Raw genomic sequence first — 26646 nt, 5'->3', positions numbered from 1 at the left:
TACAATTATCAGAAATTTAGTTGAAATATTAAACAAAATTGCATAACTCTTACCTGAGCATTTTCTTCAATAAAATTTATTTGTTTGTTTTACATTTATATCCCATTATATTGATATTTTACAGAAATTGGAATTATCGCTATTTTACGAAAATTTCCTTTGATCTTACTGACTGATAATTTCCTTTCTCAGCTAAGTCGAGTGATATGAAAATTATCGCTAGAAACTAAGGGGGCACGTGCAGTTGCTAATGAAATTGACATGAAGTTGACAAAGTCGTCATAGGTAAAATAGCGATAAACAGATTATCATTGGTCATCTCAACTCGATTGCTTTTCTCGCTTTCGCTGTACCGGCTCAAGCGAGAAAATCAATCTCGTTGAGATGATCAACGATAATCTATAAATATCTCATAATTAGGTATTTGTACATTCAGATTTGAATACAGGAAATTTATTTTTTCTTAATGAAGAATGAACACTAATTTAGATAAAAAATAGTTATTATTGTTTTTAATTTTTGTTGTTGGGAAAGTGCATTTATAAGGTCTCTTTCTGGAAATTATTAAACCTGTCATTATTAATGGCATATAAAAAATATATTACTTGTTTGACGATTTTCCTTTCCATTCTTGTCAAAAATATAATCTGACAGAGTCTAAAATTGAAAGATCAGTATTTATCGCTATTTTACGAAAATTTCCTTTGATCTTACTGACTGATAATTTCCTTTCTCAGCGGAGTCGAGTGATATGAAAATTATCGCTAGAAACTAAGGGGACACGTGCCGTTGCTAATGAACTTGACATAAAATTGACAACGTCGTCATAGGTAAAATAGCGATAAACAGATTAAGAAAATCAATCTCGTTGAGATGATCAACGATAATCTATAAATATATCTATATTTGCATCAATATTGCGAAATTCCCTACCGTTGGACAATAACATAGACATTTACAGTAAGATTGGAAATGAAAAGAGAAAACATTTTAGAAAAAAGTATGGTCAGAAAGAATATCAGACTAGCTATGAATATGGCTGGATCACAACATCAACGATGCTTTGATTGAGCCTGCGATTAACAGCAAAAGTAGGCGAGACACTGGGTTTCGTGGAACTATTACGAATTATTATGAAACTTATATCAGCAATGTCTTGGACGAATTCGAAAATCTGTGCCAATCAGTTATTAATAAAAGAGTTATGCCCCTTCGAAACATTAATTATATGTAAAATTGCATAATTAGCGCTCTTGTGTACAATTCTTGCCAGGTTTTTATGGAACTAAAACCATAGATTTATATTAGCAATGTCTTAAAGGAGTTCGAAAATCAGTGCCAATCAATTATTTTTATAAGAGTTGTGCCTTTTAGAAACATTAATTATATGGAAAATTACATCGTTAGCGCTCTTGTGTACAACTTTTGCCAGATCTTTTATGCACCCGAGCGGAGGGGGCATTAAGTTTTACCCTTGTCCGTCCCAAAATTAGTTTCCGTTCTCTAACTTTTACCGGTCTAGAGTTATTCCCCTTTACAAATGAAAATATTGCTGATTTTTTCGTTTCCGTTCTCTCACTTTAGTTTGCCTCAACCAAATGTTATGAATCTTATACCCAATGCTTATTAGCACAAAACACAGATCAAGTTTGAAATTTGGGGGCGTCACTTTTACAGTTCTAGAGTTATGTCCCTTTACAAATGGAAAATGTTTCCGTTTTCTAACTTTAGTTTACCTCAACCAAATATTCTTATTACTACAAAACAAAGATCAGTTTGAATTTTGGTGGAGTCACTTTTACTGTTCTAGAGTTATGCCCCATTACAAACGGAAAAATTGCTGAATTTCTCGTTTACGTTCTCTAACTTTAGTTTGCCTAAACCAAATGTTACGAAACTTATGCACAATGCTTATTACCACAAAACACAGATCAAGTTAGAATTTTGGTTTTCACTTCTACTGTTCTAGAGTTATGCCCCTTTACAAATGAAAAAAATGCTGAATTTTTCGTTTCCTTTCTCTTACTTAAGTTTGCCGCAACCAAATATTAGTAAACTTATACACAATGCTTATTACTACAGACTCAGATAAAGTACAAATTTGGGTAGCGTCACTTTTACTGTTCTTGAGTTATGCCCCTTTATAACATTATGTGCAAGCGGGGGCATCATCTGTGTCCCATGGACACATTCCCCATTTATTTAAAACTTATATCATAGGTTTGTAATAGCAATGTCTTGGACAAGTTCGAAAATCAGTGCCGATCAAATATTTTTAAAAGAGTTATTCCCCTTGGAAATATTGAATATATTGAAAATTGCAATTCTAACGCTTTCATGTGTACAATTCTTGCCAGAATTTATGAAACTTATATCATAGTTTAATATCAGCAATGTCTTTGACGAGTTCGAAAATCAGTGCAAATCAATGATTTTTGAAAGAGTTATGCTCCTTGGAAACATTAATTATATGGAAAATTGCCTTATTAGCGCCCTAATGAGTACAATTCTTGCCAGATTTTTATGAAATTTATATTATAGGTTTATAACATCAATGTTTTTGACGAGTTAGAAAATCAGTGCCGCCGATCAATTATTTTTTAAAGAGTTATGTCCCTTGGAAATATTGATTAAATGGAAAATTGCATTGTTAGCGCTCCCATGTGTACAATTCTTACCAGAATTTTATGGAACTTCTATCATGGGTTTCTATCAGCAATGTCTTTGACACTTTCGAAAATAAGTATGAATAAATATTTTTAACGAGTTATTCCCCTTGGAAAATCTAATTATAACGGAAATTGTATTGCATTTGCTCTGTAGCCTTCATTTCTCTAAGTTATTTATAAATTGTTTTAAAAAACAAAACAAAAATTTTGTTTTTAGTTATTGCCCTTGTACATGTACCTTGGATAGATAAAAAATGTGCAACTTGGGGAACATTGGAACTCTGTTCTTTTATTGTAATTTATTTCCACACTTCCCATTTTTTCCCTTCTTTTTCCAAAATCCAAATTCTTTTATCCCTTGTATCACCACAACCCCACTTTTTTACCCCTATAAAACCACATACCCACTTATTTTTAACTTGTATTTCTCGCATACCAAAAGTATGCCAACCCCTCAAAGGACAACCTGTGAAAAAATCAATATAAATTCAAACCTCCCGAGAATTATCTCTTAATTGAACAAATGCATATTTGCCACCAGGGAGTGAAGTATTGCACCTGTGTTAAATTTAATAAAATCGTTGATTTCTGTGGTTTTCCACATCCATAATAAGTGCCTTTTTCATGATATATATATTATGTAGAAAATCATAGTACACAACTTCGTGGAGAATCCAACAATGCATGTGTAGTCTAAAAATTTAATTCCCATTAATTTGTTAGGGTAATTAGTTTTCATTGGAGTAATGGGTTGAATCTATTCTTTCTGCTCTAAGTCCAAATGAACAGATCTCAGTAAGTTCTACTCTTTAACATCCACAGGTTACAAAATAGGTTTCTGTTTAACAGTTACATAACTTATTGACAAAATCATTTTGAATGTTGATTGCATGTCTAGGCATAGATCAGTTTTAATTTAACATCTTTGACTCTTCTGGAAAAAAAACGATTTGGCATTGAAACTAAAGTGTGCTATTTCTGGTGTCAGCAATATAAGTGGCATTAACAAGTATTGTTGTTTGTGATAAGCTTAGGCAGGTGAGACAAATCCCTGTCAACATTTTATGTATATTTATCATTCAGGAGCTGTGTTCCTTGATAATGTCCACAACATATATTAAAAAAAATTGTTTCTGCCAATTAATTTTGCTTTACATATATCAATGATGTATGAATTAACTGTTATAAAACGGACATTTACTAAATCAGCTATCGTGTGATGCCTTATCAGTAAATAGAATCATGTGCAAAACAGTGTAGGCGAGACCATTGATTGGCGCGCTAAAATATCCCATTGACTGGGTCAGATTAGGTGAACGTTCGTCTGTAACGCCCACAACTCACGACGTATTTATTATAAACATTTAAACTGTGGGGTTGCCAAAGGGTTTCAGTATATATACGAACTACAGTGCACAGTATATTATATACATATTTTATTTGCGATCATAAAATGTACGAAGTCGTCCATTACTATGTAAATTGGGTCGATTAAAAAAAAAGCTGAAAATGTTTCTGTTGCCAAGGGTTTTTCACAAGTATAGTAGTTAGCAGAAAAGTTCACCAAACTATACATTTTACCTATTCAAAAACGTAAATGCAAATTCCACAAGGCTTGATCCAAATAGCCTTTTTATTGTCTAATAACTTGCAAGTACGAAAAAGACAGGACAGAAGTATATTTTGTCTATATGTTTTGTGTACGCACACTTTTTAAAGTTGATCATGCATTCGTTCTAAAATAAAATTTTGACCAGATAAAAGTTAAAAGATGACATAATTGGACATGCAACCGCAATTGTTAAATCGTTTTGACGTCCAAAAAAAAAATAATAATCAACACATGCATTGTAACTTTTAAAGCCAGTTAAATCTTTTTTTTTTTTTGTTGAAAGAACGTGCGATGTCATAAAAATTGATTATCAAAACATAACGAAAACACAAGTAAAGAACGTTTACACTGAAATGCAGTCAAGTTTAGCGATTGATAATAATTATTCATTGATAACATTCTGGCGTATCACAAACAAACAACTTGTAACGTCTCACTTCATTGGCCGAAAGATTTAAATACAACAACAATTGTTGTGTGCACGTGAATTGACACAGGTGACCGACAATGGAATGTACTACGTTACTACGAACGTAAAAAAACAATGATTTTTGGTCGAAATAATTAAATAAGTATTTTGTGAATTTCAAATAGTGGGGTCGAAATATTATACTAATAATTTGTGTTAAGTAATATTCTTTATGCATGCAGCACTTGTACCGCACTATGAAAAATATAAGGATAAAATAAAATACATGTGCCGCTTTTATATGAATGAATGTATGAACCACTTTAATTTCTTTCATATTGACGCTAGGTTATTATCCTGACAATGTCGTAGTTCCTTATAATAAGGATCTCATAATACTGATCCATTTCAAATTTATGATGGGTTGCACATTCCTCTTTTATTGCTATAAATGCTATAAAACGAAAATAAAGAAGCTAAGCGTTTGGTCATTCAGAAATGACGTGTCATAAACGAGCAAATTGTCCCCGAAAGATCGTACCATGTGTGCACGTGAATATAGATGTACTATGCAATGTACTATCATGGTCACCACGAAATTCAAATGAATTCAGTGAAGGCATGTTGGTGTAAAAAGGTTTGAAATGTTTCATCGGCGAAGATTTTATTTTTGCATGTGTGGAACTAAAAAATAAATAAATACTTGTGAGAAATGTCGTAGTTTATAAGGAACAATATAAATGTACTGTTTTCGATTTTGATTGGTTGAAAATTTATCCTTTAATTTCATACCGTAAGAATAGAGCTTTGCATAACATTGTTGAACAATCCGCCAAAGTAACGTGTGGCATGCGTGCGTATTAAAGTTAAATACAAAATCATACATGTATGATAAACTTATAAACGAAATATTAAGAAATTAAGGATGACTACTGTAAAAGTATGTACAAAAATGGAGTCACCTTTTATCAATACATTTAGTGAATAACCACACTGTTTAAAACTGATTGTTTTCTATGCAACTATTTAAATATTTACAATATATAATTTTCAACCGAGGATAGCAAAACAGTTAATTATAAATTAAGAAAGTATATCGCTGGAGTTTATAAAGTACATTTCCTTCCACTGTGCCATGGTTTGCCATCTCCATTTTTTCTCTAAACAAAGCATGGCTGGTTACATGTTCTGAATTTACTTAGAATTTCGGGATTTTTTTTTCAAAATCAAGTAAACTAAATCAGAATAAAAATCACACTATCCTAAAACTTATGAAAGAATATGAATAATGAACTGACAGTTTATAACACAAACCCATTTACTATAAAAATCGAGCAATATCTTTAGTATGTAATTTGGTTATTTTTGTAGTTAAGTACGGTTTCATTTCAAGTACAACGTTAATTCATCAAGTCCATTGAATAAAAGTTAAGGCAGGGTGAGCAACTTGACAAAAAAAGGCAGGATGACGATTTATGTAAAAAATCAGGATAAACGAATAAATATAGTCAGGACCTAACAGACTGAAAAATAGAAAGACAGGACAGAGATAACAACTAAAAAAAATGCAGGACAAAATGTTTCATCCAAGTCCTTCACCCCCAATCAAAATAAAATGGTAGCTCCCTTAATCCAGGACCAATTGAGAGGAGACAGTTGAATTAAATATTTCGACGTGACTTAAGATTAAAGTTTAAAATTTTACATGCACATGTATAAAAGCTAGAATTGCCATGCGATAATCAAGAACACAATCATGTTCGGGAATACGACGATGGAAGTTTTTAACGACCTTGACCGGCTACGTGAATACTGATCAGTCCATTCATCTTTATAGTACGCGTGTTCTATTTTCGCAGGTGTGAGGTCGAAGGTTTGAATTGACCAATGAAAACGATCGTTCCTTAACGAGTTAATCTAATAAAGTTTGTTTGACTGATTATGTTGCACGACCTTTCGCTAAGCTTGACCGCAGTTCAGTGTAAGTATTCAATATAAATCAAAACACAAAGGTTATTCCTGATTAGTTTTTCGAATTATTTTATTTAGGCGTTGAGACCCTTTGGTGACCTCACAGTTTAAATGTCTATAATAAATACGTCGTGAGTTTTGGGCGTTACAGACGAACGTTCACCTAATCTGACCCAGTCAATGGGATATTTTTGCGCGCCAATCAATGGTCTCGGCTACACTGTTATGCACATGATTCTATGTATGATTACAAGTAAGTGATTTTGAAAGGAGTACACGACAGGTGTAACTAGTTGGAGCAGGAATGGATAACCGTTCCAGTGCACCTGAGTTTTAACTCCAGTATTTGGTGAGGTTCATATTGTTCAATCTTCAGTTTTCTTGCTAATGTTTTATGGACATTTGTATGTCTTTTTTATGCCCCCGCGACAAAATGTCGAGGGGCATATTAATTTACCCCTGTTTGGCCGTCTGTTCATATCTAGTTTTCATTTTCCTTCGGCCATTGTCATGGTTTATGGTTTTTGATTACCCTTTTTGGTATCTTCTTCCTCTTTTCGTGCTGAAAACCATCCTGATCCTGTCAAATAGTGGTTATCAATGATTTCTGTCTGTCATATTTGTTTTACTTTATTTTTTTGGGTCAAAAATTAGGTCGTTGGTTTTATCGTTTGAATTACATTTTGTATTTCATATTGTGTCATGTCGGGGCTTTTTTATAGCTGACTATACAGTTAGGGTTTTGCTCCATGTTAACAGCCGTATAATTGCTTACATCCATGTTCATTATTTGGAATCTGGTGGAAAGCTGTTCCATTGGCAATCATACCACCTCTCCTTATTTTTATATCGGATTTGAAAATTAAACATTTAACAATAGTCACCTTAGTTTTTCATGGGGTTGGTTTAACTTAGTCTTTATTTTTCTATCAATTGTTTTATAGACTTGTTTGTCTATTTGTTGTCTTTCATTTTTTTCCCATGGCGTTGTCAGTTTCTTTTCGACTTATGAGTTTTGAATGTCCCCATTGGAATATTTCGCCTTTTTGTTTGGTGCCGATTAATGCTTTGAAAGTACCCTTTACTTATTACATTTCCAATTTATGAATTGAGAGTATGCATAGTAAGTATTTGATATTTAACACAATGCTATATGACAAATGTCATTCAAGCATTATACCATAATAAAGCAGCAAATTTATAATTTGAGGTTCCATCATGAGAATGCTTTAATATTAATAAATGTTCAAGTGATTAAGAACGAGGAATGAGGAATAACTACGGTGGCCTATATTTGTTAACTTCCAAGTCATTTGGTCTCTAGTGGAGAGTTTTCTCATTGGCAGTGATACCACATCTTCTTATAAGTCCCCTACCGACGAAGTCGAAGGGGACTTTAGGTGTGAACTTCGTCCGTCTGTCTGTCTGTCTGTCTGTCTGTCTGTCTGTCTGTCTGTCTGTCTGTCTGTCTTTCTGTCTGTCTGTCCATCCTTCAGTCCGGCAAATCGGTTTCCACACTATTTGTCTTCGTGCTTGAAGATATTGATTTGAAATTTGGTATATACTTTTATCATGACAAGTTACAGATCAAGTTCGAACTTTGTTCCGGTCTGATGATTTTGTGCAGAGTTATGTTCCTTGGACTTTGAAAATTCACTCAAATAATCAGTTTTCCGCACTTTTTTTTGTCATGTTTGAAGATATTGATTTAATAATTGGTCTATTGTTTTATCATGACACGTTACAGATCAAGTCCGAATTTTGTTCCGGTCTGATGATTTTGTGCAGAGTTATGGTCCTTGGATTTAGAAAATTCACTCAAATAATCAGTTTGCCGCACTTTTTTTCGTCATGTTTGAAGATATTGATTTGGTAATTGGAATATAGATTTATCATGACAAGTTGCTGATCAAGTTCAAATTTTGTTCCGGTCTGAAGATTTGATGCAAAGTTATGGTTCTTGGACTTTGAAAATTCACTCAAATAATCAGTTTGCCGCACTTTTTTTCGTCATGCTTAAAGATATTGATTTGATAATTGGAATAAAGTTTTATCATAACAAGTTGCTGATCAAGTTCAAATTTTGTTCCGGTCTGATGATTTTATGCAAAGTTATGGTCCTTGGACTTTGAAAATTCACTCAAATAATCAGTTTTCCACACTTTTTTTCGTCATGCTTGAAAATATTGATTTGATAATTGTTATATAGTTTAATTATTACAAGTTACAGATCAAGTTCGAATTTTGTTCCAGTCTGATGATTTTGTGCAGAGTTATGGTCCTTGGACTTTGAAAATTCACTTAAATAATCAGTTTTCCACACTTTTTTCGTCATGATTGAAGATATTGACTTGATATTTGTTATATAGTTTACACCATGACAAGTTATAGATCAAGTTAGCATTTTGTGCCAGTACAATGAATTCTTAACCAGTAGGGGACTATGTATTGCCATGCAATACTCTCAGAATGCTTGTTTTTATACATGTAAATTTATTTATTTTTTTTATTTTTTTATAGTTCAAATTTAATTACTAGACACAATAACAGTTATGACTTCATTTGAAATATATACTTGCTAGATATGACTACATCTTAAGCCATAATTCTGAAACAACATTAAACTACTTTTCATTTGAACTTGATTAAATGAATTCTATTAAGATCTATTAACAAATCACAATATAGAACATGAGATTTTGAGTTGTCTCTCTTTAATACTTAAAAGAAAACGTTTGACATGGCGAATATTCATATAAATGTTTGTGTTCTCGTCAATATCAATTAAAGAAAACAATCAAAATTAACCTCATCTTTATAATTTTCATAAAATAAAAAGTCATGTAATCAGTGAGACGTTTATAAAAGGAAGACCTTTGAAAAAGCATATTTTAATGGAAATACAAGATGTACTGTAAACCAAATAATCTTTATGAGCAATTTATTTACATGAGTTTTTTACGAGTAGAAAAATAAAGCAAATAAAAATTGTCACATACATGTCATACTTGGATCTTCTCATCATTGGAAATATCAAGAATGTTAGAAAATTGTGAAAAAAGTCGGCTAGAAAGCAATGAATGTGAAGATAAGTCTGTTTCAGTGAGTAGAATGAAATTTTATTTTTATTTTTTGGTAAAATTACATAAGTATTGATAATTAAAAAAGGTATATTAAAACAATATATTCCTTGTTGACATGGATATTTAAACAAATCCCCCCCCCCCCCCCCCCCCGAAAAGGTGATAACAAACAAAATTTTTGAGTTACTTCCCCTAGATCAGAAAAGTACAGAATGTCCCTTAGTTATTAAATTTAAGTTTTAGACATGTCAGGGCATCTGGAGTTATAAATAAACTGTTATGAACATCTAAACAACTCCACACTGAATTTACAGCCAAGTTGTGACGAAGTCAAACTTGGCTTATGATATAGACATGCCTGGTACTGGTGTGCAGATGTCAACATTTCGGTTTCCATACAAAGTCTGTTGGTCCATAAAGAATGTATTTACTCAACTTGGCTTAATAATGGCCCATGTGTTAAAGAAACGTCTATTATTGTTTGTTCAGTAGACCAAAGATCAATGTCACTGCAGCTATAGCTAGACAGTCTAAAACAAGATCAACCCATCAACAAGCATACAGACAACTTCAATGTAACACATTCAGTTTTAAATTTTCATTCATTTACCAAACAATGTAAGATTGGAATACACTACCACCCGAAATCTGAAACCAAAATTCCTCTCACAACTTTAAGAATGTACTCACGCTTGTAGTTCTCCTTAAACATTCTCTCTGCCAAAATAAATGTGCTTATTATTTTATCTACATATCCAACAATATATGAAAATGTAAAAATTGAAAGTTAAATAACAGTTGTAAAGTTTATAAATAAAGAAAAATGTTGTAATTAACTTTAAAGCAACATCACAAATGAATGCACCGAAAAGTAATCGTTTTTATACATCCTTGGCTTTCAAAAATATAGCTTTGAGCGTCCGTGATGAAGGCAAATCCAGAAAAGCGCATCGGACACATGGAATTTAGATTGTGTTGTTTTCACTTTTTCAAAATGTGAAAGAATTTTCATATCTAATGAAGGAGAAAGAAGAGACATAAATTTTTGGGAAATTTTATTTCCAGGTATTATTTTAGGAACCATACGTTCAACTTTTACCATTCTTGGTTTGTTTATGCTCCTAAAATGCATTGGGTGGAGAATATTCCTTTTTCATTTGCTTTTGGGGTCAGAGGTCAAGGCCATATTAGCTATTGATAGCAATTTGGGCAAAATTGTTTTTTTTTAGGTCAGTAGGTCAAGTTTGGTCTTGGGTCAATATCTTCTGAGCAATAAATCAGATCTTTACCCATTTTTTGTTATCAAAACGCTTTGATGTGAAAAAAACCTTGTTGTTATTAGGTCATTTTATCAAGGGTCAAGTTTACAGCAGCAATTAAAAGACTGAAATTAGAACATTTGCCTTATCATTTGACATATATAGGCAGCAGACTTTACAGTCTAGACTCTTCGTATACAAGACACATAAATATGTTTATTCTACTACAGTATGAAAACGGTGCTTCTGTTATTTTACACATATGACTTAGGTTATTCTGAGGTAATGCCAATTAACTTATTGATAAAAAAAAGAGACAGACTAGGGGTATCTGTTCAATAACTCAGGAGAGTTTGGTTCTATTAATCTCTTTGAAAATGATTAAGCTCAATATCAAAAATCACTGAAAACAAGTAGAGTTTGGCACATCTCAGTTTAATGTATGATTACCGAAAATACCCATGTATAATATATCATAATTCATCTTAAATGTAAATCTATATGCATAAGACAGACGAATTACATAATACACAGTTCCAACATTTAGAACATAATTCATTTGGAGTAATGGTTTCAAAAGTGTCCACTAAAGCATTGTGATAGGTTAATTACATCATGAACAATGGACGTCTTACCAACGTGAAACGGTATTTTGGAAGACATTATACATTTGTTTTTGGCAGTTATTTTATTGTTATCAAAGGGACTTAGGAAACTGTATCTGTATGTCTTTAATTATCATTTCTACAGTCATTATAAAATATTAACAGTTACATAAAGGTAAAGTCATATTCTAGTAATTACGTAAACCTTAAAGTAAAAATCAAGGATTTCTGCAAGCTGGGACTAACATCTATTGGTCCCAGCTGCAATGTCTTTAAAAGAGAAAAATAACGTGAGGCTCTTGTAGGATGCTTTATTGTTTTCAATGATACAGTGCTATGATAAGCTGTAACTGTAAGATTTTCAAATCTATATAAAAATTTGGTATATTAAATCAAAAAATTTATCACTGGACCTTACGGCATTATAAAAAAAGGTTATTTCAGGAATGCCATAAAAATCGTTTTGGATGGTTGGATGGTTGTCTCATTGGCTATCGGAAGTGAAAACAAGCATTACGATCATTGACGAAAATTAAAGATTCATATAACATTTTATTTCTTTCAGATTTTTATTTTCTTCAAAAGTCACTTTTAAGTGGCTAGTGAAATCTAAAAAAAATACTATCATTAATTGTCGGGCAAGGATCATCATGGAGACCAAGACAACTAATAGTAACATAAATATCAGTAATAATGATAAAATAAAGCCCGCCTTTTGCTGATAAACAACAACAAAATTTCATCATAAGACAAATAATTTATTTAGTTGCATGTATGAGATATCCAGAAAACATGCTGTACCAAGCGCCATTGCCTGTGTGAATGTATCCGATTCCGCTTCCGCCACATTTGACGTAAACTCTGTCGTTCTTTTTCAGATTTAACACCATATTAGCCGTTCCTTCATTATAACCAGTACCAGGAAATACAGATACCAAACGGGTTTCATTCTGCCACAGGTAAACAAGTAAATCCCTCCCTCTGCTGGACATTACTGTGAAGGAGAACTGATACACGCCTTTAAAAGGCGCCTGAAATATTCCAGTATTTGGGTCATAATCGTTTCCATTGTTTGTCCAAACTTTGTCGAACTTTACAATTTCGGTGGCACCAAGAACTTTTGAATTTGTCAATGATGCACTAAAGGCAGGAATCTCTTTTAGTTTTGGATAGCTACAATTATCTGGGGAAAAAAATATCTCGATGAGTACGGTATACAATGTAACGTTTCTCAGTTCCCCCTATATTACTTACACATTTCAATTACTAGTTCTAATATTTAATAAGAAGAGTTATAGATAAAGTAAGTACACGAATTCTTATAAGGCAATGACTTCTCGACTCGTACATGATTCACTGTAATACAGTTATTTAAATGTCTGTCAAGTTTAAATGTTCTAACTTCACGTGAACGTTTCAGAATTTTCAACTTTGATAAAAAGATATCTTCATTTGAACTATTCCATTACACAACACATTTCAATCCCATCATTTATACCATGCGGATATAGTACTGATGATTGTTTAACATCATCTAAAGCACCATGAATGCTGTTATTCATACTTCACGCATTTTTGTTGGTTATGTTCTTGATTGGACAAAATAGAAAAGATATCTTGCGCCGAACCGTTCCTTTACACAACACATTTCAGTCTCATCATGTATAACTCGCGGGTATTTTACTAATGGTTGCTTAAATGTTATATAGAACACTTATGCATGCCCTTATTCCTACTCCACATTTTTGTTAATCATGTTCTTGATTGGACAAAATAGTGAATTGATGTGAATTACGTTGAGTTTAGTTGTTTAAACATTTCAGTTGGGTTTTTTTAAAATTAAATCGACCTTTCATTACTGAGTGGTAATTAAAGCAGCTTTTGTTTCCTCCTACTCTATATTTTAAAAATGTGTGATTTCAAATCTAAGTTACATTAAAATTCAATTTTCTTAAAATCTGTCGACAAAAAGTACTTACCAGATCCTCTAGACTTGGACATCATTGCTAGAATATCCTCAACCAGCGAACACTCTGCAATAAACATAAAGAGTACGTCGATACAAAAGACAAATTCCAATGTTATTTTTATGTAACTTTATTTATTTAGCTATAGTCGAAGGTTTCAGGTTGAGTGAGCGAGCCACATTGAACCAAAAATTTTAAATCTATTAAGGTTGCTGACTACTTACTTTGAACTTCTCCTGAAATGGTTATTCTATTAAATACACTAATCGGCGTTATTCCAATTACTGAAAATGCATGTTTTTGTCTTTAGGTGACTTCTGTGTCTATAATAGATCTTTCATAATTTTCATAATGATAAATACACACGGTTTCCACATGTTTGCTTTTAACAAATGATATCCGTAGAAGCTTATAGGAGGAAGGATAATGAGGCATATCTAGTATGTCCCAATCGCTTTGTATAGACCCTGTCAACTGAATTTACCAACTAACGAAATATAGAGATAATATCACAAGTACTTGTCTCTGAATTTTGTTCCCTATATATCTTATATAAATTATTATATTAAAGTACATAGGGAAAAAAAATTCTGAGACAAGTGCCTGTGGATAACATGCATAAGTAAAAATCTAAATTATACTCACTGAAAGTACAGCTTCCATCAACCAAGATCACATGGCAAACTGCAAAGACTAGAAAAAGAGTTGGTGTCAACTTCATGGTGCACTGCTAATACCTCCGTTGGAGTGAAATGACCACGATATACTGTTGAGTATATAGTTAAACGTATTTCTAGGGTTATAACACAGCTGTTGTAATTTGATCTTTTAATTTACTTTTGTCACGAAAGGTTCATCACGAAAGTAAAGGTGACATGTTTTATTATTTAAGTCCTGATAGATTTTGAAATTTTAATTCGTCAATGAGAGAGGAACCCAAAGACACTTGTCTATCTTGGCCATGCTGTCGGCAAAACATTTTAAAAACATACTTGTGTTTAGGGTTCCCTACCTATCCCGTTTTAACGCCTCCAATATTTTACCCTACATTTTTTATTTACCAATTTCACAGTGAGTCATGAGAAAATTTTAGGCAGACCTCATACGTACTGTACCCAAGCTGGGAAAAAATGAGAAAAAAACCCACCTTCTTATCCTATTTTTTTTTGCAAGAAAATGACCTTAAACAACATTTTTTTACTTCGATTTTTTTTAATTGCATCTTGGTATCTTCCATTGATAACCACCACTGAGTCGATTCCAATGCGTCTAAAATTTCGCCCATGATAACTGCAGCCGTGATCTTTTTGATCATATAGCTCTTCAACTGTTGCCGTTCTTATACATCCTTGATTTCAAATATTCGGGTTTGAGCGTTCCTGATGAAGGTAAATCCAGAAAGGCGCTTCGGATGCATGAACTTTATAACGTGTTGTTTTCAGTTTTTAATAGCAATTGTATACATAATATTGGGTAGGTTATCTGAAATTCTGTCTATGATGTCGCTCAGTATAAAAAGATCCTACCAATGCATGATTAAATATAAGTGTAAATTGTGTAAAGCAGAAGTCCAATTTTCTTATGATTGAACGCCAAACAACTCTGATATTTCATATTCATATCACCCTAACATCAATCCTTCTAATCTTTACACGCGGCCGTTCACCGTTCAGGTACAATGTATTATGGATTTTATTACTTCAAACAGCTCTGTATTATTAATGTTAAACCTCAAATCCGCAAAACTCTTTTGAAGAGTTAGGGCCAATATCCCCTGAAATTATTTCATATCATTTCCAATTCAAGTTCTAAATCCAAAATGATTTCAATCTTGTCTGATGTTTACAATATGGAAGCTTCGTTTGTGTCATTTGAGATTTTAAACAATACCTTTGTGTATTTCAAACTATGTCTTGTCTTGGTTTTTTTTCGGTTACTTGATCCGAAAGTTGGCTCAAAACTGCAATTCGTGATTGATTTTTTCAAGTTTTAAGTAAAAATCGAAAAAAATTATAAGAAAGACGCTCCTATTTTAAATTCAGGAATATTTCTCCCTCATGCAAAGGTCTGATTTCTTGCTTGGCTTTGAATATACTTTTTTTTTCCTTTTTTTATATAACTCCTCATCTTTTTAATTAGCTTTGGATTTTCAATTATTTTGGCCTCGAGCATCACTGAAGAGACATTTATTGTTGAAATGTGCATCTGGTGCAGAACAATTGGTACCGTTACTGTTATCCTAACCATGTCCAAAATTAAGTTGGACGTTCATTTATGTTTGGTATTCTCAGATACAAATTAATCCTCGTTTTTTAAGGATCCGTATATGCCAAATTTTACAAAATCATGAAAGTTTTGCAATATTGTATGAAGGTCGTCTTCATCAACAATAAATAGCATTACAATTATTCATTTCATTGTTATCTTATTAGTATTCCTAGAATTATTTTAAAATCTTTAATGTGTATCTTAAAGACTCTTTAATATTCCAACTTCAGTATGTATTAACCACTGTTGAATTTTGTACCTGTGAGTGAAATTAGCTCTACTCTTTCATAAAAGAAGCTCAATTCACTGTATAATGTAAAGAGAAAAAATATCAAAAAGATTAAAAAAACAAAGAAATGACCAAAAATCAATTCAAACTCGAATAGCTGTTTAAAAGAACAAACCTATTTTATATTGTGCAGATTTATAATTGAGAATAATGCTTTAATTGATGGCACCTACGCGTTGTTCGGAAGGCATAATCATCTTAGAAATGCGTATTTCCGGTGTCTGCCATCTGTGATAGCAATAAACGCCATGATACTTAAAAGCAATGATTTGAATCTGATGTTTCTGAAACTAATTTGTACACAGAATTCAGTTTTGAAAAGGAAGTTATTATAGTTGTGCCCGCATGTGATGTATTTTTAACGGTCCTCATTAACGGTCATGCTTTTAATAGCTCAGAGTCTATAAAAGTTGTAACTAATTTCAATAGGAGACGATAAAACTGAACACTGTGACCAAATTTGTAACAAATTTAAAGAATTAAAAGATATATAACACCTTTACCTACGTCTCTTCTCTCATTTTGATCGTTCAGTGGGAAGAACCATTGACAATGGTATACAACATCCTATATTTTTTAAGACCACGTTATATAAGCAGCACACTTTTCAGACATTTGTTTTATTTTGAAACGTGTATAAGATAACCAGAGAACATGCTGTACCAGGAACCATTGCTTGTATGAATGGATACTGCACCACTTGCTGTTCCGCATTTAACATAAACTCTGTCGCCCTTTTTAAGATTCAACACCATGTTTGCAGTCCCTTCGTTATAACCAGTGCCCGGATATACAGCAACCAGACGAGTGTCGTTCTGCCATAAATATACCTCCAAATTTTTCCCATACTTGGACATCACAGTGAAAGAAAACTGGTACACGCCATTAAGATGTGCTTGAAATATCCCTGTGTTCGGGTCATAGAGGTTTCCATTATTGGTCCACACTTTGTCAAACTTTATAATTTCAGACGTGCCTAGGTCTTTTGCATTTGTCAGTGATACAGAAAAGGCAGGAATTTCCGTAGGTGTAGTATCACTACTATTGCCTGTAAATAAAATTAAAATTTGTATATGCTAATTGAATAATATAAGGTAACTTTTATATTTAAAACGTGATTGGAAATATAGCTCTTTTTGCTTTTAAATGTGAAAGTCAATAGTTTTACTACTTAGGCGACCATGATTTAAAATTATTTCGAAACCACTATGCATTTATCTTAATAATTTGTAAACTGTTTGTGTAGAAATAAATGTTCAAATATGCATTTGTTCTGATGGTGTACTGTTACACCACTGTCCCAGGTTAGGAGGAAGTTGGCGCCAGCAAACATGTTGAACACCACCACATTCCATATGTGTCGATCCCAAGCCAAGATCCTGTATTTCAGTGGTTGTCTTTGTTGCTGTATATCATATTTGTTTTTCATTAATTGTTTTGTACATAAATCAGGCCGTTAGTTTTCTTTTTTGAATTGTTTTAAATTTGTAATTTCAGCTTACTATGTCGTATGGGTTTTGCTCATTGTTGAAGGCCGTCCGGTGACCTATAGTTATTAACTTATATGTCAAACATCTGGCGGAGAGTTGTCTCATTGGCAATTAACCACATCTTCTCATCTTTATATTGTTTTACATTCAATATGTAAAGAATAAAGGAACTAAAAGCTCGTAAAACTGACATTTAAAAGAAGTTAAGCTTTACCGTAATGATAATATCCCAAGAGAAAAAAAATTCATACATACAATATCTAAAGCTCTTTCTATATACTAATTTCTATGTTCCTACTGTTTAAAAGCATGTTATACTTTCTTCTTTTCCTATGAGAACTTGGCAAACAGAAAAACAAAGTCAATTTCGTAGGTCTTTACGCATCGTTATAATGTATAATTCTCTCTCCTCGTTTGTTACGTTTAGAGGAAATGATAACTTTATAAAACAACTTCGTTTGTATTTTTCGGTTTTTCAACTTAAACTGTTTTATGTGTTTTGTTTTTTTTTTATTTTGTGAAGTTATGTTCATTAGCGTTCGTCGGATTATGTGTGATCTAGTAAAAACGAAGGCATAATCCCTGCGAGTTCCTAAGAAATATTTTATCGAATCACTTTCCTAAAGAATTAACACTCCGTTTAAGATTTGTCAAAGTATCGAACTCACCCGAGCTTTCAACTTTATCTCTATTAACTTACTACTTTTCTGATCATCGAAGTCAACCATTCTTTTGATGAGTGACAACCTTCGCGCTATCCTGTCGACGAGAATTTCCATGAAATGTTTGAAAAAGTTACCAGCCCGAAAAATGGTCCAATATCAGTTTTTATATCTAACTCGTGCGGGATTGTAATGTCACATAAAATGCAGAGGATCTGATCATACGGAGGCTCTTTCCTGGCGACAACGAAGTGTTGGCGGACGGACTGACGGACGGGTCAAAAACCTTTTACCCCTCCGCAACTTATTATTATTCAATTTGTGGGGAAATGTAAAAATATGTAAATATAAATACCGGATCGTTTAATTTTCAGAATCATATCAAGAAGTCCATCAATCAGCTCATTTCCTGAAGAAAACAAGTATATGCTATTAAAAATTACCATACATGTTAAGGCACCTACCATCCATTTTTTTCTGTAAAAGTTGGGGTGGGGGAGGGAGACATGCGTTTTCCCGTAAAAAACACACTTTTCAATTTCCATTCACGGCAAGAATTTATAACGGATCATAAATTCTTTACTAATATGTTATGTAGATTTTTTTCTAAAAATTAAAAGAAAATTTAAATTATTTGACTATTTGCTTTTTGTGTTTTTAGGCGGATTATTCATTTACACATAAAAAGTCAACTGACTTAAATGTACATGTGATAGATATATATAATTTATATTAAATCATTTCATGCAGAGCTTTGCTCTTCAAATATAAATGCTTTTTTTTTTAGCTCAAATGACAAAAAATAAAGAGAATATGATCTAGAGCAATTGAAAATTCGAGATTATGTATTTAGGCAGATTTTTTCGACGACACTGTCAACATTTCTTGATATAAAAACCAACATTATGTTCATATCAATATATTACTTTAAAGTTAAGTGTTTTACCTACCAAGATTAGAATCACAGCCACCTTCAACCAAGTGATACGACAAGAGAGCATACAAGGCAGCTTGAACAAACAACTTCATCTTCTTGATCTTTATACTTGAGTTTATAAAAAAAAAATTAAACAAACAAAATATAAAAATACCCCGTTGCTGACCTTATACAAATACATAGTATACATATAAAGGTAAAAAAACTGCCAAAAAACAATGATGACAAATGAATAATACATGAAAAGTAAAACAGACTTTCTAAAACCATGGGAACGTGAGAACAAAAGACCACACCTACCATCAACAACCGAATAATATACGTTCAAACAAAGACAAACAAAATCGAATAACACATAATTATGGAAGCCTCATTTGGTACAAGCATAACATTTGGTATGGTTAAACTGGTTTTACGTCTTTTTTACTTAAATCAGGGAATTTAAATATCGTAAAGTAAATGACACATTAAAAAAAACTGAAAAGCTAAGCTACCTACAGGATATAAATTAAACAGTGTAATACAATAATTGATATCATGGTCACACTTGATCAGTACCACAAAAAGCTAGCTAAGCCACATCTGTAGGGTAAATACTGACGCCCAAGAATGCACTCCCTCCCGAACAAGAAAGGAAAAAAAAACCGGAAACAACACTCCTAAAACGTTTTATGTAGTCTCATAATTAAAATTAATCAGACTCGACAGCATTTTTGATAGGCCAGTACGGATTTGGAATTGTAAGAAAGAAACCCAATTGTCGTTTTGATAACCTTATTATCCATACATTTCAGTATATTACCACTTAAATGAAATACCACTAAAATGTGAGTAAAGGATGCAAATTGTTATTTCTTGCTACCTCATACAAAAATTGTCATTTCCTGTTACCTCATACAAATATAAAAACCATTCTTGGTGTATTGAATAATCAATCAAATGTGCTTTTTCGGCTGTAACATTTAACATACGGGACAAGCAAAAAGTTGCTACTGATGTCATGTCCGATTGAGTTAAAAAACAAATGCTTAAAATCGGATATTTTCAATATTTAACAATAATGTTAATGTCTTACAAATATGTCATGTTTGAGTTTTACAAGAGAGGCAAAAGATAACAAAGGGACATTAAAAAAAAGTCGAAAATAAACTGACAACGCCATGGCTAAAAAAGAAAAAGACAAACAGACAAACAATAGTACACAAAACACAACCTAGAAAACTAAAGACTGAGCAACACGAACCCCAACAAAAACTGTGGGTGTTCTCATGTGCTACGGAAGGGTAAGCAGATCCTGCTCCACTTGTGGCACCCGTCGTGTTGCTCATGTTAGTACAAACCCGGTAAATAGTCTAATTCGGTACGTCACGTTCAGGAACTCGTGATGGCGTCCGTAAAACTTACAAAGGGATGATTTCAACTTCCTCACTTGGAACTCTTGGTTTGATAGCTTCCTTGTGAGCATCAACCCTCTATCAAGGAAATCATGATAGGAAATACAAGCCATTGAGTATCGTATCAACTGGGAGATATATACTCCTTATGCAGGCGCTGCTGGAATGTTGCTACATAAAAGTGGAAAGTTCACAATTGGGAAGCGGAAATCATCTCTTTTATCATAAAGTTTTGTTTTCAACCGACCCTCATTAGCAATATCTAGATGTAAGTCAAGATATGAGGCAGACTTAACTGTATCTGTTGTATCCTTTATCTCAAGTTTGATGGGATAGATGCGTTCAACATAGTCACCAAATTTTGAATTATTTAGTGAGAGTACATCATCTATGTAGCGGAAAGTAAAGTTAAAGGATACTGACAACTTCTTTTTTTCTTCCTAAGAAGTTCCTGTATGAAGTCAGCCTCATATGAATAAAGGAACAAGCCGGCAAGAAGAGGGGCACAATTGGTTCCCATGGGAATGCCGATTGTTTGTTGAGAAAAACACGTCATCCAAACGTAACAAATATGTTGTCAATCAAGAAATCAAGCATCTTGATAATGTCAGTTTCAGAGAATGTTTTGTTAGAATCAGAGTGATTTTTTACAAAGTAGGATTTACCCCTTCCTAAGACAAGATACTTGTATCTACGTTGGCCATTCTTTTTTATGTAATAAAGTAGGACCAACTCTTTCAATTTGTCTTTTAGTTTGGAATGGGGAAAACTTGTGTACAGTGTAGAAAAATCAAATGTTTTAATACTACTGCAAGATGAAAGAGTCTTAGATTGTATGACCTCTAAAAGAATTTTTTAGTATCCACATCTGATTCAAACCACCTCTAGAATAGATAGTTTCACAATATCTTTGAAGCCCAGCTTTAATTGCTGATAAAACTGATGTTAATAATTTAAATAGAGGTTTCGTGGATCACTTGGAAGACCCAGCAATATATCGTTTTTTGTAAGGACACTTATGTAGTTTAGGTGTCCAATACAGTGATGGAAGATCCAGTTCTTCATCTTTGGCTGAAATTCCAAAGGAACATAGAACAGACCTATGATTATCCAGGATTTCCTCTTTAGTAAGTGTCGTGGGGGTATATGTTGAGTTTCCAAATGAATTTTCAAAACCTAATTCACTTATCAAGTAGTTTATGTAATGTGATTTACACACAAAAACGATGTTGTTTGGGGCTCTATCTGCGGGGACAACAACATATTTGTCATGGAGGTAGGACAAGTGTTTAGCAACATTTGGGTCTTTAAAGATTGATGTAACATGGGTATTAATAGACCCATTCAGTTTCTTAATTCTGATTTGTATTAACGACCTTACAGCCTTAATCCATTCGGAAAGAGTATCTACGTCTTCTTTCTCGCGTTTAGCCCATTGCCTGGTATAATCCTCGACTGAATCAATCAGTATTTTGAAGAGGTTTTTACAATTGATGGATTTAGGCTCACGATATTTCGGGCCTTTGGATAACACATTTCGCAGAGAAGTGTTATTGACAATGGTTTGGTCACCAGTAATAACGTGGCCAGTCGGATATATATGAATGGGGAATTAGCACAGGTGCAATCAGAAGGTTTAGACTTGAAGTCTTCAATATTGAGATCCTGTAACACGTGTTTGTAATTGAAAATTTTAGTTGCAATTGGTTTGGTATAGGTATACGAAATGATAGGTACAGACTGATCTTTAAAATAGGGAGGTATTTTCGAGTGAACTGATTTATGATGGAGGATATTGCCCAAGTTGATGGCATCGAGACCTTGTTTGGCAAAGGAAAGTTTAAGAAAGGATTTTTTCTCTTTTTCATCTTTTCCAATGCGAACTGGTTTGAAAGTCTGTGACTTGCAATATCCGAAATGATTGTAAGTTTATATTGGTTTGAATGAGGGTTTGCAACAATGGTTTCTAAACATAAGTTGTATAGAGAAAGACGTTTTGAAAGAGGTATCTGAGTGGATGCCTCGTTTTGCTGGACGTGTCGTGCACGAGGGCATAACCAAACAAATAGTCAGCGGTTCTGTGCTGGCAGGAAATATCATTGATTCGATATCATTCTGTAAATTTACTATGCCTCAGATGTTACAAATGAATGGAAACACTACGATTATTCTACCTCAAGACACAAATGGCTCTCAAATTTTAGAAATTTTGGCTTTCAACGTTTTTCAACATCGTTATTGCTTTGCATTCCAACTTGTCTGTTTCGAGACAACTGGCCAATTGCTCGTTTGGTGTACTTAATTATAAAACTTGTATTTTTTTAATGAATTTCCTTATACTAGACTGACACGTTAACTTGGATTTCCAAGGTGCTAGCTTTGAAGTGAATAGTTAAAAATAAGAAATTTCGGCCTACCTATTATTCTAACAAAATCCGACAATACGTAGTTTTCACTTCTATGTTTTACATACATAGCGAAGAAGCAACACCTACCAGTTTTAAAGTCTTCGTTTTGACGGGTCTATGATAGAATCCACACAATGAAGCACCCTGGATGTGCAAGCTGTCATGAGATCGCTGAGTAATTACTGATAATTTTGGAGGAATGATGGTAGCATAAACTGTTGACATAGTGATATGTTGCCGTGTGTAATATTGATAGTAAAATGCAAATGTTGAAATCGAAATAACAATACTTCAACATGTAAAATATGCAAAATATTCAATGTAAATGAACTATGACTAGCGGTACGGGGCAAATAAGCATATGTAGAAATACGATATGCCAATGATAATACAAGTGCATACTAAATATCGTTGACTTATCATAAGTGATTTTCCATTGAATTGACCATATCACAAACTTTAACATGTAAACTATGCAAAATTCCGAAGGCAATAGACCATGACTAAGGGCAGATCCAACAAATCTCCATTGAAATGAGATGTGCCAATGCTTATGCAAATCAAATGCATACCAAATATCCTTGACTCATCATTAGTTGTTCCCCTTAAATTGATCCTATCACAAACTTTAATATTTAAACTTCGCAATTTTTTAAAAGTAAATAGACAATAACTGAGGGGGTGCAAATAATCTCCATGCCAATACTTATTCAACTGCATACCAAATATCATTGATTTACCATTAGTTGTTCCTCTGTAACTGATCTTATAACAGACTTTTGCAAATTGTTGATAACACCGCCTTCGCCGCTGCAGGACGCAGCACGCATAAGTCTTGTTTTTTTACTCCGTCAGAGAAAAACCAAATAAAGTACACAAAAAGACGAATTAAATTTAATAAAACATGTTTTTTGGACGTGCCGAATCTTTCAATTGGAAATAAATAAATTAATGCATTACTGTACAAAACGTTCCACTTCATCTATCGAAAAAATAAACAATAAATTATCCCCGATGTTATCAATGTTTTCATAACGAAGGGAATTTCCATCCAAATTATATTTTGAAAGTTTGCATTTTAGTTTTTAATAATGATTAAGAAACCACATATATTCTATAACATAACAAGAAAACGAAAATAATACTTTATAAATTCCGTGCGTCCGAAGCGCTTTTCCTGTATTTTCATCAGGACGCTCAAATCTACCATTTAAAATCCAGGGATGTTAAAATGCATAGAAACGTTAGAGTCTGTATGACCTAAATAGACTGAAAAAGAAGAGCCCAATTCATCTAAGGTCTACTTTGCCTGATGGAGCTGGAACCTTACTTTTGTTAAACAATTTCTTAATTTATCAACGGAGAATTTTAGAAATGTATGTTATAAATCATGTCAGGACCGAAGCACTGACTACTGAGCTGATGATACCCCAAAGGACTAACAGTCCACCAGCAGAGGTATCAACCTAGTGCTTCTAAAAGAAAATAACCTTTTTTAAATTTTGTGCGTCAAACATAAACATTTAAAAGCGAGGGATGAAAAATACTTAGAAGTTACGTACCTTTAACAGACAACAGCAGAAATCGAGCGAGATGATGTGCCTGTTCGTATGAATTAGTATCACGTGTATTGTACAAGATTGAAAATTACATTTGCGGTTGAAATATGCGTCTGAATCATATATGTAAGTTATAAGTAATCGCAACAGACTGTTATCAATTTCCGTCATTACGAATTTACGTAGCGTAGTGAGGAAACTAAAAACATATTTTCTTGTAAGTAATATACGCTTTATATTACACAACCTTGAAAATGAAATAACACTTTATAAATTTCGTATGGCCGAGGCGTTTTTTCTGGGTTTACTTTCATCAGGAATGTTAAAAACCAGTCATTTGAAAGCGAGGGATGTAAAAATACGCAGAGGTGTTAGAAGCTATATGACCAAAAAGGAACCTTAAAGGAATAGCCAAATCCAGCTAAGGTCGACTTTGCCCGAGAGAGTCGGAACCTAATTTTCTTTGCAATTTCTTTATTGGTCAACGGGAAATTTTAGAAACACATGTTAAAAAAGATGTCAGTACCGAAACACTGAAACTATATTAATCAACTTTATCGCAAATTGATGTCGACGAAAACGTGACACTCAGTGCAGTCGTAGATAATTGCAATACAACAATTTTAGTACAAATATTGCAACTTTTTTGTGTTTTGAACAAAAAATTGCATCAAAGATTGCCAAAACCATTTTTTTTTTCTGAAAGACAGATGATAGATTTACTTAACTGGGAATTTTGTTTTTGTTTACTAGTATTTGATATTAAATACCGAAATTTTGCCTAAATGTTTCATATATATTTAACCCCTCCCTTCATTTTGAGTATTCCTGAGAATTTGTTTTGACAGCTACCGAACTGTATTTATACGAGAAAAGATACCAAAGATAGTCTCTATTAGATCAAACATGGTGATCATATCTTTGAAGCTAGTAAATATACAAAACTTATCATACAATTATATAGTTTTCCCGAAAAAAACGTGGTTTGTGAATCAGCTATTTTTTCCATGAAGTAATAGATATGCTTTCCTGCCAACTTGTCAATTACACTGATTTTTAAAGTGACACTTAATTCTGGAGAATGTTTGAATTACGAATAGGTTTTTAATTAAATCAGGTATAGAAAAAAATCGAATAAACAAAAGAAAGGGTATATAATTCTTATCGATTGAGATTAAAACTGAAAAATTCACAATTATGTGATACTTCACAATTTATCCATTAAATGAATTGCACAGGTTAATTGACAGTATAAATTCTGCTTTATTTATTCGGCAAATTGTAGGTTTTGTCGAATATACAGATCATGGTATCTTTGAGGAGTTTTTAAAATGTACCTGCGTTTTTCAAAAGTTATGAAAAGCCTGGTACTGTTGACAATTTTTTACAATATATTTGCATTAATGTTTTGATGTACTCTTTACGACAGAACTTAAGCTGGTATAAAGTAATGTCTTAGTAATCTTAAACAAAAATGAATAGATAAAACAAAAACATAAATCTTCTTTTGATTATTTCGTAACTACTACCTGAACTGTTAAGTTATTAGAACCCAAAGTTTATTCGTGGAATTGCGGTCTTTTAAACTGAGCCAGGTGGGAGTTTGATTCAGAAACAAATCAATAACAAACATAATTTGAATAAAATCAACAATTTAACAAATAACCAATTCTTTTAGACTTGCATAAAAATGATAGTAGGAACAATAATAATAAAAACAAAAATAATCATGATAACTATAACAAATGTAAGCCTCTAATTTTGTGTTTGTTTAAGGAATAAAACCACTAAGTCATAGCCCCATTGCTTTCTATGTAAAATTCTGCAATTTCATGGCTACTTTGTCTTAGGTTCAAATGAAGTGGTAGTCATTTCATGTCAAAACTGTACCTCATCCTTAAATTGCATGTAAGAGGGCACTGGTTTTCGGAAATTTGGTAGTACAAAAACAGGTACATCTGATCTGAACAACATTGTAAATGTGCCCTCCTTTTTTAATTTCATATATTTTTTTATCATTCAAATGAAACTTTCAAGAAAGTTTCTATAGTGATCTCAAGCCCT

General features: G+C 32.8%; 2 protein-coding genes across 3 annotated transcripts in view; both read right to left on the bottom strand.

The window, feature by feature from the left end:
- Positions 1-14334, bottom strand: part of LOC127719386 (complement C1q-like protein 3) — a 33601-nt gene extending 19267 nt beyond the window's left edge. Inside the window, exons 1-3 of one of the 2 annotated variants that reach the window (XM_052225500.1) lie at positions 14221-14334; positions 13588-13641; positions 12346-12791 (exon numbers count right to left, since the gene is read on the bottom strand). In XM_052225500.1, coding sequence (XP_052081460.1) covers positions 12367-12791; positions 13588-13641; positions 14221-14296 — 555 coding nt within the window. In that variant the 5' untranslated portion in view covers positions 14297-14334 and the 3' untranslated portion in view covers positions 12346-12366. Of the gene's footprint in view, positions 1-12345; positions 12792-13587; positions 13642-14220 lie in introns of those variants that run through there. The other variant, XM_052225503.1, reaches the window with a different exon arrangement.
- Positions 14335-16735: 2401 nt separating this feature from the next.
- Positions 16736-24704, bottom strand: LOC127719381 (complement C1q-like protein 3). Its single transcript, XM_052225486.1, has 4 exons — positions 24586-24704; positions 19235-19329; positions 18640-18693; positions 16736-17180 (listed from the first exon to the last, which is right to left on the bottom strand). Exons 2-4 carry the CDS (start codon positions 19311-19313, stop codon positions 16753-16755), a joined length of 561 nt encoding a protein of 186 aa, XP_052081446.1. The 5' UTR covers positions 19314-19329; positions 24586-24704; the 3' UTR covers positions 16736-16752.
- Positions 24705-26646: the final 1942 nt, after the last annotated feature.

Source organism: Mytilus californianus, unplaced genomic scaffold (assembly GCF_021869535.1).
Source record: "Mytilus californianus isolate M0D057914Y unplaced genomic scaffold, xbMytCali1.0.p SCAF_1, whole genome shotgun sequence".
In the NCBI taxonomy this organism is placed as follows: Eukaryota; Metazoa; Mollusca; class Bivalvia; order Mytilida; family Mytilidae; genus Mytilus; species Mytilus californianus.
Note: the sequence above shows the minus strand (reverse complement) of the source record. Positions and strands in the feature narration are given on the sequence as shown.

Bases quoted from the DNA above. Each gene is read 5' to 3' on its own strand.
- LOC127719381 (XM_052225486.1), bottom strand. From the start codon at position 19,313: ATGAAGTTGTTTGTTCAAGCTGCCTTGTATGCTCTCTTGTCGTATCAC. The intron at 18,694-19,234 runs GTAGGTAAAACA...TGTTTTCTTCAG, and splicing joins TGGCTGTGATTCTAATCTTG to GAAATGAGCTGATTGATGGA. The intron at 17,181-18,639 runs GTATTTATATTT...TTTTATTTACAG, and splicing joins TCTGAAAATTAAACGATCCG to GCAATAGTAGTGATACTACA.